The 13836-nt window shown below is 33.0% G+C and overlaps 1 protein-coding gene across 3 annotated transcripts in view; it reads left to right on the top strand.

Annotated features, from left to right (window-relative positions):
- Window positions 1-7441: 7441 nt before the first annotated feature.
- The window catches only part of LOC118189713 (paired box protein Pax-6-like), a 259790-nt gene continuing 253395 nt past the window's right edge, over window positions 7442-13836 (top strand). For all 3 annotated transcript variants that reach the window (XM_085817499.1, XM_085817500.1, XM_085817501.1), the window contains exon 1: window positions 7442-7775. In XM_085817499.1, coding sequence (XP_085673625.1) covers window positions 7711-7775 — 65 coding nt within the window. In that variant the 5' untranslated portion in view covers window positions 7442-7710. The remainder of the gene's footprint in view (window positions 7776-13836) is intronic.

Below are 13836 nucleotides of genomic sequence, written 5' to 3' on the forward strand. Positions count from 1 at the left end.
GTACTTCACCAGCAATAACATGATATGTTTTATGTTATTTAACCTTACATCAAAATATTTGAAAGTATTACTTAATCAGAATTAGTATTTTTAGTTTTGTTTTATGTATTTAAACATTGCTTTATTATTTTTACAATTGATTGATCATTCAGAATAATTGGCAATTCTTCTGATCCCAAGGGCTGCCTCTTACTAAAGTTTGACTGTGATGAATGTAACTGATTGTGATATAATGTTAAAAGAATTACTGACATATTATGGCCTGTAGTGATCAGAGTACAAAATTTAAACTGGTAATAGCAATTATCTGTAATTTATCCATTTCAACGCTTTGGGCGCTATATCAATGAACGAAATATAAGAAATTATCACATATGAAGGTCTCATGCCTCTTCCCAGTCGTCCTTTGGAGGAGGAGAATATATAGAAATTACCGCATTCTCCCATGCGTGCTTTCAGAATGTAGGTGGTTTCACGCTAAGCTGATACCGGAAGATCTGTGATTTGAAGCCCGGCGAAGGCATAGCTGATTTTTTGTATTTCGTGCTCTGGAAAAGTCTAATGTCTCTACAAGTACAAATTGAAGCTAGACCAACACCTGTATATTCACACAGATATTTATTAGGCATCACTAGGCCTTACTAATTGTTCTGCTCCAGTTTTCAGGAAGAACACACCAGGATCTCCCTCCTCTTTCTCTACTACCATTCTCTTGACAAGATTTCGACTTGCAGTGTATTTTGAAAGTTTCTTTGTCGCATAGACACTATACACTATGCCTTCGCCGGGACTTAAACTAGGGTTCTTCTGTATGGCAATCAGCCTTGCTAATCATTATCCCATCTGGGTGGCTTAATGTTTCTACAGGTGACAAATGATAGGTAGTGAACGGAGACTCCTGGTGGCTACCAGAGGCTAGCAGGAATTGTCTCCGCCCTCCCATGAGGAATTTGTTGTAACAAAAATAATTTTGACGACGACGACAAGGTCTCAGTGTCCAAAATCATTGCATATTCTTTTTTTTTAATTCATAATGAACAATTTCGTCTTATGCAAAAGAAACGAGCTGAATCAATAAATTAGGTTAAACATCTATAGGGCAGGAAATGCGCCCAATGGAAAATTGCAAATGCTCAGTGGAAAACATTGTAGAAAACATTCAGAAAACATTCTAAGAAACTATTCTAAGAAAATATCAGAAGACATTCTAAGAAAATATTCACAAAAAAAAAAAAAAAAAAAAAAAAAAAAAAAAAAAAAAAAACATTCAGTAGTCACCTTCGCGTAATAGTCGCACCCCAGATTTTTAGCAGAAAAAATCTTCAAAAATATATATTATGATGTAGTAGATTTCCACGTATAATAGACGCACCTAGACTTCACAACGGAAAACTGCTGAAAAAACGGCGAATATTACGCGAGTAAGTACGGTAATTAATTTCTACGAAACTGTAGATGTGATTCCATTTACAGTGTGTATAGCCAGCTGCAGACATCTACAACCAACAGATATGTATGTGTGCGTGATTATGGCAAAGCCTCGAGGGCTATCTGAATAAGGGAAGGAATGCCTTCTTGGAGGACTTTCTAAGGGAAACTGGCTCGTATACACTTTACACATTGGGAAAACCACGAAAACGCCCATGCAGCCAGCCCTTTCGCGGGATTCGAACCTCAAACCGAACTACCAGTGTTCAGCGACCAACAGTACTGGATTTACTGTTGGTTGGATAGATCTGATCTGACCGCTCGGCCGCTGGTGGGCGCAGATATGTATGAACTTACACATATGGAATATTCATATTAGTGCTGCACATATTTAAGCTCGTCTGAGAATCAATTATTCAGTAGAATTTCTGGATTCCCCCATCTTTTAGAAAACATTAGAGGGAATTTGGAATATGATCAAAGTAAATGTTGTTGTTATTATTGGTCAATCAATCTGGAGAAGGGTCTGTGGAGAGATTCAAACATGCAAGCATGTTATTAAAATAAACTTAAAATGCAAGTATACCAATGAAGCAGCATATTTTTTCCTTCCAAGAGCACGTAAATTGATGTCAGACCGAAAAACAATTTCTGTCTTATCCCCAGTTTTAGGCACCTTATCTTATAAGACATTTCTCCCACCTTCTTAGCATGTCTTCATGATGTAATGACCAGCACACTCGGCACGTATTTGAGACGTCCGAGGTTCCAGTCAAGGAGAGGGTTCTATAATTTTTTACATCTCTTGCTTCAAAATAACCTAATGACCCTACAATCTAAAGCAATATTTTGAGTTATATTTATTTGTAGAAAAGGTACTGATTGGCTGACTTACGCAAAACACAGCAATGAACTCAGTTTTTCCTTATAGCATCGTCGTAAAATATTGCGGACAGAAATCTGATGTTCAGACAAGTCATGAGAGAATGCTTTTCTAAAACAAAATGTTCGTATTGGGAACAATACGAACAAAATGTTCGTATTGGGAACGATACCTCCGTGGAAAAATTGGCGCGGGGATTTTGTAAATTAACTTAAGGTTTCTCACACATCCATTTTGAGCGACAGCGTACGTAAAAAATTTGAAGAGCACCTTGTACGTACAGGGTTTTCCTGATATCTATTTTTGAATATAATTAATTGCATGCATGGAAGGCTGGAATCTATACATTACGGGGTAAAAAAATAATGTGTTCCAAAAATAATAAAATTATTTATGCATTTCTGTTCACATGAGAAAAACACAATTAATATTTTCTCCGATTCTCATCTTCTCCAATATAAATATTAAGATGTAATTAATCTTAACTTATTTTGCTATACTAAGTCTGTACTGTTAATGTCTGTATAGTTTTCATGCAATTGTCTTAACATACATGTACTGGAAAAGTTGTCTGGTTAAGAGCTAATTAAAGGCTGCACTTCGAAAATATACAACGTTAATCCTTTTAGGATTTCTATTTATAAAATATCTTACGAGTGTAACAAAATATATAAAATATGTAAAAAAATGCATATTTAAAAATTAAATTTTATTTACAATTCTTAATTTTTGTTAAAAAAGATAATTTTTCAGCCCAATCTATATATAAATGATTAAATTAAAAAAATGGTTAAGGAAATAATATCCAACTTCCGTATTTTGGAATATTTTTCATTTATTGTCTGAGAGTTTCGGAAACAGCCTCAATTAGAGCAAACTTCAACTAGTCTGAGTGGAAGTAATTGATAAGCTGAATTCTAAATTACCCCACGTGCACAGATTATGCGTTTATTGGCTTGTCTGTGCATCGCCAACAGCAGAGTGCATACGAATTAAACTGCAATCCTAAAATCTCCAAACTGCACTCTAACATCTCGAAAAAGCGTCTACTGTTAAACATTATTAAAAATTAAAGAAATATTAAAAAGTAAACTAACCTAAAGCGATTTCGCTTTTTTTTATTAGATAAAAGTACAATCTATTGATGCCAAGCCGTAAAATAAAATTTCTGTATTGAATAAAACTAAAGCTCAACACAAAAGGAATTTCCATTTTTGAAAGTCTAACATTCGTGTCTACAGCTTTTCCCTCTCTCTATAAAAACAGAACAAATAAAAAAAATGTCACAAATATTAAAAAGTATGGTTCGTTACAAAATTAAAAGAAATATATAAAAGGATGATTGTCTACTTATTAATAGCACAAAGGAACAAATTGCCCAGAAGCATTATTTATTTCATTTTGGTTTTTTGAGTCGTTCAGTATAAACGGCATTTCACTTTTGGAATTGTTGCCACCAAATATTAGAGCTCTGCATCATATTTAAAGAAATTAAATAATGAAGAATCTGCATGAATGTATGTAGGTTTACTCACCGTGAAAGAACAATGGTACCTAGAGACATCAAATTTTGAATAACGTAGTCCTCCACTCGAATATGAGCATCTGAAAGCCCAAATTTGGAATTTGTTTTATTATCTATTTCGTATTTTGTAAAACTTTAAGGAGTTTTTGATTAACAAATCAACGACTTCAAAGCGAGCAAAGGCAATATTGTACGGGGGGGGGAGAAGTATTTTTATCCACAGAGCGCGAGACTGCGTATCGAATATTCATAAGATATGCTCTTTTTAAATATTTAGTGATATTGCTGTTGAATTGAATTTTATGGTCTAAGTGCGAAGAACATGGTATTTAATAAATAAAGGTAACAAACGAAACGTTAAGAAAAAAACTCCCCTTTGTGCATAATATAAAGTCTGAAAGCTTTCATATTTTTTACTAATGCAAAATTTCATCATTAGCGTTAGATTTTATTTCTCATGTAGATGATATTATGCACAAGAAATGGAATTTGAAATTTTACATTCACTTACTTAGACAGTATTAGAAATCCTATTTCATATCAGATACTCGTGGTTAAAATAACAGTTGTTTTAAAATGTCGCTAAGACGTCCAGAGAAAAATGGCTTTTAAAATTGGTTCCCTTTGTTTTGCTGATGAACAATTTATTTTTACAACACCGAAGGTAGAGGAAAGTATTTACACATTATTTGTTTAACAACAGCATTTGCTTAAGACAGAAAATATTTAGCTCTAATTGAAAATAATAATGCTTCCTTTAAGCATTTGAAAAACGTAACAAACTTTTAATATATTGTAGACAATGAATTAGTAAGTAAATTTTTTATGACGTTTAGTTTCTCTCGTAATAATGATAGCTGAAGAGATTTCATTCCGTAAATTCGCTTTATCCACTTTACTTTCACTTTCAGAGAATATTTAGTTATCTTAAACGGATAAGGTCACCTTCAGCTGAAAACTGAAATGAAATAAGAAAAACAATTTCGGTGGAGATAATGATGATGAGGCAAATTAGGAACGGAAGGAAATACCTTTATGTTCTCCTATTTTAAAGGGACAGGATATATACAGATTTCCATAGTAGTACTATTAAAGCTTAATAAACTAGAATTCTAAAAGTTAGTTTTCTATGTAATTCGTTTTAAAGATGTTTGAACTATAGATCAGACTTCTAACTATTAAACTTCTTAGCTATTCACATGTCCGTGAATGAGTTTACGTAATTTCTCGTCGACCTTGAAAGTTGAATACTATCAACCATCAAAGTTAGCATAGATCCCGCTAAAGTTGCGACAATCCTTCCTGAAAAATTTTGAAGTTACCAGAGGTCTCTTTATTTAAAATAAGTATTCTACCCGCTTCATTTTTGCGCTTCGTAAAAAAAAAAAAAAAAAAAATGTTTCGTTGATAATCACTCCGATTTTACTGCAAGCTCTGCTTAGGGGGCTATGAGCACATACATACTTTCTGCAAGTAATTGTTCCTATTTATTAGGTGCTGCCTCCTATAACTTTAAAAATAACCCAGTGCTTATCGTAATGTAGAAAGTATTTTCGAAATTTTAATCAGGGCCCACCAGCGGCCGAGCGGTAAAGTCGCTGACCACTGGTAGTTCGGTCCGAGGTTCGAATCCCGCGAACGGGCTGGCTGCATGGGCGTTTTCGTGGTTCCCCACGTGTAACGTGTATACTAGCCAGTTTTCCTTAGAAAGTCCTCCACGAAGGCATCCCTCCTCTTAGGCAGATAACCCTAGTGTGCTATGCAATAATTAAATACACACCAAATTTCAATCATTTTTTTTTTTTTTTTTTTTTTTGTAAGTTCAAAGGGGCAATTTGCTCTGAAGGACTATTAATTTCCTTTTGGCATTTTGCTTCGAAAACTTTAAAAGGCTGTATCACTTTTACAATTCGTTGCTACTATATATTATCGCCATGTCTTATATTTAAAGAAATTAAATAATGAAGAATCTGAAATAAATGTATGTATGTTTCTCGCATTGTGATAAAACAACGGTTCCTAGAGCCATCAAAATTTGAATAATGTAATCTTCTGTAGAATATGGGCATGTGGAAGCTCTAATTTAAATTTAAAATTTGTTTTATTATCAATTTCAGATTTTGTAACACTTCAACGAATTTTTGATTAAAAAACTAAACGATTTCAAAGCGAGCGATGGCAAAACTGTAAGGGGGAAAAAAAAAAATAAATATCTCCAGTGCTCGAGACTCTGTATCGGAAATTCTAAAAATATGCTCATTTTAAAATTAATTTGCGATATTGCTCTTGAACTGAATTTTATGGTTTATGGTTCACTACATTGTTTCGCAGATTTAGCAGCTCATTGATCAACTAACAGTTCTGTAGATCTAATTCCTATTGACTTTACAGAGCTAGAACTAGAAATTTGGCTACAAAGTGATGTTGCCTTGACTTCAAAAGAAGTACAATTTAAATGAGGATTTAATTATTTTATGTTTCAACAGATTAATATCAGTGCGGAGTGTAGGAAAAATTACCTATGCTGGCCTTTATAGATAAATGTCATTCCAAATATAAAGGGCAGATTCCAAATATAAAACCTATCTCAAGCAGCAGTTGATTTTAAAAACGAAAATGGAAATCAAGGTAAGGATCGAATATAAAAGCGAAGCTTATATAAATTTAATATAGAAAACAAAGAAAAAGAAGAAGATGAATTCCTTATAAATTACGAAAAGGCTTCTTTGGGTTACTTTCGTATATTTACCGAGGTTCATATTTATGCTTAAACATTGGTGCCTAACTATCAAGATATTTATGAAATTACCAAGCCATATAAAATATGTTTAAAGTTTATATTGCTCATGTAAAAAGCTTCCTGTTTTTTAATTCCCAGTTGTAAGAACTGACCTGCGATTTCAAGGGCTACTAAATATGAACGTCCAACCAGCTGTGCATAGAAACGAGTTATGTGCTGAACCGTTTTCGCGAAGCCCTTTGCATTGTTTAACGTGTGTTTTGGTTCTCTTCGAGTGAAATAATTCGGAGATCATTTGAGAGCGATCAAAAATATCGGATTAGACATCAATGCTGGAAGGGGGTGGCTCTGGGCCTTCAGGCGCAATGAGGCCTGTCGTTCCCCTCCAGCCACCAGTCAAAACAGACACTTATAAGTGTATGTGCTACTCTAAACACCCACCAAACCATATAATTTAAATCCCGTCGCGCTAAACATGAGCGACTTCGGCGCGTGTAGTTGAGGGACGAGTCGCCTCACCCTTAAACACCCGTGCGACGGAGGTCCCCAACGTCTATGGCTGTATGACTGGCTTGCCTGCTTCCCCCCACCGCCGATCCCTCCATTCCACACCCCGCGAAAAAAGCCCCGCCCCCCTCTGCAGCCGCTACCGATGGACGGAGCCCCCCCTCCCGCAAAGCGCGAACGCTTCATTGGTCAGCCAAATTGAAGCGTGGAAGCAATCGATGAAGCGTTACCATGGAGACTAGAAGGGAGGGAGAGTCGGCTCGGGGAGAATCGGCAAGAGAGAGAAAGAGAGAGAGATTGCGAGAGTTGCTGAAGGAAGATGGGGTGGGAGGGGAGGGGCGATAGCGGGGGACCGGAGGGGGACTTGCGCACCCCCGAGACGAACCCGAACGAACATCTCTCCGGGTGCAATTCCAGATGGGAAAGTGTACGTACCTCGGAGAGGGTGCCGAATTTCACACTATTTAGGCGCGTCTTTTGCAGCGTGAGCACAGAAACACATCCCGTAATTTTGTTTTCCCTCTTTTTTTCCACCTTTTCCGCTTAATTTCCGAGAGATTTTCGGTACTATTTTTACTGGGGGCCACCAACGAGCACTAAGAGACCGTCGACGTACCACCGACCCACATGCAAATTGGCTTGCGCAGCGTTGATGCTACGTTAGCGGTGAGTGCAGCATCGTCTCTCTTCAGGTAAGTGGTATTTCCTCTTCATTTAATCTGCTATTTGTTTCCTGCCATTTGGCAACACTGTGTCTCTTCCTTATGAATCGTCCACTAGCCGGAAGAAAATATCCGCTAGAATAATAGCACATGGAAGCGAATATGCAAGAATATAAAGCAACTAAAGTTTTTAATTTGAATTATTTTTTAAACTTTTACTGTTATTTGTTTTCTACTATTTGGCAACACGCAGTCCTTCCTTTTAAATCATCCGTTAGTCGGAAAAAATAATCTCTACAGTGACAAATGTCGGTGCAGCGATGTTTTGAACGAATATTATTTTCTTTCTCTGTAAATGTTTTATAATTTTATAAATCTCTGGATATGCTTAGGCGCACGTGTAAGTGTGAACACATTTAATAAACCTCTGGTTAATAATAACTCTTTGTACTTTTTGTCGCTATTTATTTAGCACATATTTAATGAAAATTAAAGTTCTTTCTCATTTAAATGCTGATAAGTTTTATTTGTTTGTTTATCTTATGATGCTTAAATAAGATATTGTAATCATAAATGTGAGTTGTGATAACAAAAAATATAAAAGTCACAGATATTTAAAAAATACTGAACAAATCTGAAGAATGAATGAAAGACAATTAAATAAATTTCGTTTCTTTTAAAAGTTACAGTAAACAATTCAAAATTATTATCTTAGCCACGGAACAAAAATTGGTAAATTATTGGACATTTTTTTTGTTTCTTTCGTTTTTGTTTTGTTTTGTTGTTGATAAAAAGATAGCGATATTTGCTTCATTCATAACTGTCAACAGCTTCCATTCTGAATGTGTGTTCTTCTGCTCTGAATGCTCTTTTCTATGTGTTTTGTAAATGGAAGGATTCTTTATTTTGCCATTAATAATAATTTGAGATTTAAATTAATTTTAAGAAATTAAGAAGTAGTCTTTCATCTGCAAGAGCAAATAAAATAGCACTTTCGAAAGCATTCCATACTTGACAGAAGGATTTTTTTTTTTTTTTTTTAATTTTATCCAAAATTTTAATTATTTTTTCAACAGAAATAAAAATAAAGCCAAACGTTTTTCATTGGATGTTTTTATATTTTGGCATATCTTAGGTAATATAATTTTTATTACTTATTCCTAATACTTGTTTTTGATAGAATTTGGTAAACATTTGATTTGCCATTGTATAGAATGTAAATTTTTTCTTCAAATTTAATATACAATAAAAAATAACGAATGAAGTGCTTAATTTATCAAAAACCTTTTGAAATTTCAAAATTAATATGTATATAGGAATTATATTATTCATATAAATAAATATATGAGTTACTTTTGAAAATGACATATATACGTATTACGAATTAGTATACTTTGTTTTTGATAAATCAAAGTTATCAAAGACTTAAAATGTTATAATTACAAATTATGTTATTATTATTAATTATTATATGATGCCATTATGTTAATTATAGTCACTTATTTACAAATTATGAGTTGCGTGGATTTCTAATTTCATACTGAAAAGTAGTTTTCTTGCACTTTTATAATATTTGAATAAAACAGATGAAGGCTCATTCGCTTGCCAATGTATTAAACATGAAAAATACGTGATTTCATACTGATATTAATGTAAATTAATCCATATTTGCTATTATAATTATTTAATTCTTGTTTACTCTTTAATTAGAATATTATTAATAGAACACAGGGGTGAAGAAGAATGTGCGTGTGTCTGCATGGTAAACAGGTATACATCAGAAAGTGTGGACGCGAATTCTAATCATTTTTATAGCTCTAAAAGCTGCGAATTTATTATGAAACCTTGTTATAACGTGCTGAGAAGAGGGAATCCGCCCGAACTCGCTTTACAAGATGCTCGCATTGTGTGTTTACTTAAAGGGGGGGAATCGAATATTTATACAGCATAAGAAAAATTACATACACTTATTAAAGAGCTTCAAACACTGTTTTTATGCACTTCGACTAGCAAATTATAACTTTGTTATATTATGACTTTGTACTGGGGAACCAAATATAAAATTAGAATCAGCTTTTATTGATTAATAAAGCTAGATATATTTATACATATCAACTAGATGTAATATAAACTAAAAACATTTTAAATTGCATTACTCATTTGTTAAAAATTTTAAAATGACAAATATATTAAATCAAAGATTTTATATTAAAGAATATGATATATTATTACGTTAGAAACATATTATAGTTACGATTTACTTACTAATTTCTAATTTTAATGCTGCTGCGGTCGAATATACACATTTACATGCAAATTAGATCTTATTTTCTACATATGTTTATTTACATAATAATATCCATGTTAGGTAGGAGTTTCATGAAATTTGTCCTGGGGGGGCACTTTGTAAAATTAAAAATTAAACTCTTTGATCATGATGGTGTTTTTTTTCTCATGGACACAGGTTTCTTTTTAAACATGTCATATTACAAACTGTTATCAAGGTTAGTTTAAGAAGGCCTTATTAAGACAAAACTCTTTGTCGCTTGAAGACATTTTTTGTTTGTTTTGCAGTTTGTTTGGCGCGTTATTTATGTGTAACAGAGGCTTTATATCGACAACAGTGGCATTTGGAATAGCAGTATACTATGGAAGCGCTGGTGTAAAATATAAATATTCGTATATTCTTCGTAAGAGATTGATATTTCGTGGTTCTTGATTTGAGTTTCATTTCTGTCTAGTAGCTTACGTGAAGCTGCGATAGAATTTGATGTTAGTCTTTAGCGGAATCGTTCCAAAATATCTGAGATCGTTATATTACGATACCATATATTTATTCTCATGATGACATGAGACCTTTAATTTTATTATCTGCGCAGTTTCATAAATGCAGAGTTTTCAGAATGTTACTGTTCAACAAAACATTAGATCTTTAATTTATCTTTAAGTTTAATCAGTGGGCAATTGCTTAATAACTTGAGATATTTAAAAGCAATAAACATATTTCTTAATCTTTTAAATATTTACTTTATGTTTCAGTAATACATTTGACTGATATAACTTAAAATACCTTTATTTTGTATAAAACATCATATTATTAACTTTTATGATAATTTATAGCATTATTTTGTTAATAAAAGATTTTTCTAGAGACATATGTTCCGTTCAGAATTGTTTGGTTTTAATCATAGTAACATTTAAATAAATATTTGGAACTTTTTTATACAAAACTTTATTTTCTAATATTTTTTTCTTTCGTAATTATGAGAGTTATTTTCGCATTTATTTCTAGAAACTTCTTCACAACACTGATATATGATTAATGCACCCTCAAAATTATAAGAAATCACTTGGCACGATCTTAGAGAATTATTTTTTAATTCCACTGAGGCATTGAGTATTTGAAGTATTTGGTATCTTAATTAGGTTTCACTAAATTTCCTAAAAGCTCTCAGAATTGTGCTTTTTAAGGTGAAATTTCCCTTTAGGGAATAGAAAACTAATCCAGGTGCCAAATCTGGCGAGTCAGAGGAATAGCTTTACAATGAACTGCTCAATATAAACATGAATGAGCAAAGTTAAGCTTACCCTCGCCTCGGTTTTTGACTGCGAGTAGTAGATATCAACTGCGTGAAATCAAAAGAATAAATCTGAACTTTTTATTACAAGTAGACTTTATCTCATAGATAAAAGTTAGCATGTGTTAGCAATCGTTAACTTTAGTTATCATTCAGCAGCCTTACCAGTATTGATTCAGAAAATTCAGGTATATAACAATGCATATGTGATTTGAAAGAAGTATAATAGATATTTTTTAAATATAAAGATTTTTGTTTATATTACTTTGTTTGTTACCAAATCACATGATAATAAAATATACTGGGTAAACTTTCGTACAACACGCAAAAAACTGATGAAATTTGAAAACTATAGCAACGAACCTATTTTTTTCCCTCCTATCAGCATGCCTTTGGGGTGTAACGGTACCACATTTGGCGCGTATTCGAGAGACCTAGGTCCGAGTCGAGGTAAGGGCATTGCTCGTATTTCATGTCTCCCAATAAAAAAAAGCCCTAATAACTCTACAAACCACTTAAATAATGCATATTTATTCACTACTTTATTTTATAGCAATGGAAAGTTAATAGTTATGTATTTAACTATTTGATTAGTACGTTTTATAAAATTCACACCAGTATTTATAGGCATTCATGAGTTTCAGTTCTAAAGGTTTGAAATTTAAGGCATATTCACTCATGCGCTTGTTTGAAAGACGGGTACGGTACGAATGTAAAAATGTGTGTTAATTATTTAGTTTTGCTTAAAAGCACGCTTCATTCAACTCTAATTTAGCTAAATTTTAACAAAAAAATTCGAAGTATTACTTTTAAGTCTGCATCATTCAAGGATTTGTTAAAAGGCCTTTCACTCTGCTTAGTTAAAAGCCTGTGATCACTGAATATTACGAGTCACTTTTAAATGGAGTAAAAGTAATACAAAAAACATTGATTAATTAAACATAATCAAATCAAAGTGTGTGTGTGTGTGTGAGTATGGCAAAGCCTCGAGGGCTATCTGCCTAAGAGAAGGGATGCCTTCGTGGAGGACTTTCTAAGGGAAACTGGCTGGTATACACGTTACACATGGGGAAAACCACGAAAACGCCCATGCAGCCAGCCCGTTCGCGGGATTCGAACCTCGGACCGAACTACCAGTGTTCAGTGACTTTACCGCTCGGCCGCTGGTGGGCTAATCAAATCAAAGAATCCTCACACTATAATTGAATAAATAGGCAGCTCTCTTTAATTTACTGTTCGTTATTCTTTTTAGTAATACACACGAAATTTTTGAATAGGTATGAACTTATTGTAAGTATTATAAGTTCTAGGTAGTTTTTCAAAAATTGAGAAAATAGTTATTTTCTTTTCATATAGTTTTATTTCCAGAGAAATCTAAAATTTTGCTTATGTTAAAGTTTTCACGGAACCACAGTATTTCAGCGGCATTTTGGCGTTCGAACTAAGATTTTTCAATTAAATCTTTTAATATATATATAGATGATACATAAAAAACTTTATATATATATATATATATACACACACACCTTTAGTACTGCCGATTGAAATAAAAAGGGGAGGTGGATAACTAGATGCTATAGCAGTCTCACGTATAAAATTTCATCGTTCTTGTGGCTAATCGTTTTGAATTATGGAAGATACGTACGTACGTAAATACGTGCGCATGGACGTTTCGAAAAAATCCATTTTTAATCTATTTTAGGATCCGTTTTGGAAAACAAAAAGAGTCCTTTATTTTGTCCGTACATACAGATGTCACAACAACAACAACAACAACAACAACAACAACAACAACAACAAAAAAAAAAAAAAAAAAAAAAAAAAAAAATCATCTAAATGGATTCGGGAGGGATCAAAATGGATATTTCCGAAATTTTTCGCAGTTAGAATATACTTCCTTCACTTCGTACAAGAAAGTAAAAATTTAAGATTTTATTCGGCTTGAAAATTCTAAGCAAAACTGTTTCGAAAGACCAGAAAAGTGCGACTTTAATGCTTTCTTGTACATACCAAAATTTCAGAATAAAGCAGTAATTCCAAAAAGACCTTCACATATTATTGAAACGACATTTTTGAATTATCGGATCATACGTAGCATATGTAGAACGTATTGCATAATAAATAATACATGGGACGGTGTATTCACATATACGAAGAATTATATCAAATCTTGAAATTAAGGTAAGAAAATTACCGAAAACTGCACGTCAAAGCTTTTAATTATCAATATATTTTGCAATTTTCACATTTTATCTGATTAAAGAGACAATGGAAACAAATTTCAAAATAAGAAAGCGCTTCATTTTTATATTACGATGTTTTTGTGTAAATTTTTGTGTTACTTTATTAATGTAAGGATTCTGATTTTCAAATGAATATCTGAATCACTAGACTTCTGTATTACATACGAATGAATACTTGATTTAGATATCATTAAGTTATTTATTACGGCAAAGAACTGGGACACTGTGTAATCTTCTAGTTAGCTACCGCAGTAGTTTCAAGAGCATCTT

Source organism: Stegodyphus dumicola, chromosome 5 (genome assembly GCF_044657685.1).
Source record: "Stegodyphus dumicola isolate Sdum_Otavi_A_Nest chromosome 5, ASM4465768v1".
Classification (NCBI taxonomy): Eukaryota; Metazoa; Arthropoda; class Arachnida; order Araneae; family Eresidae; genus Stegodyphus; species Stegodyphus dumicola.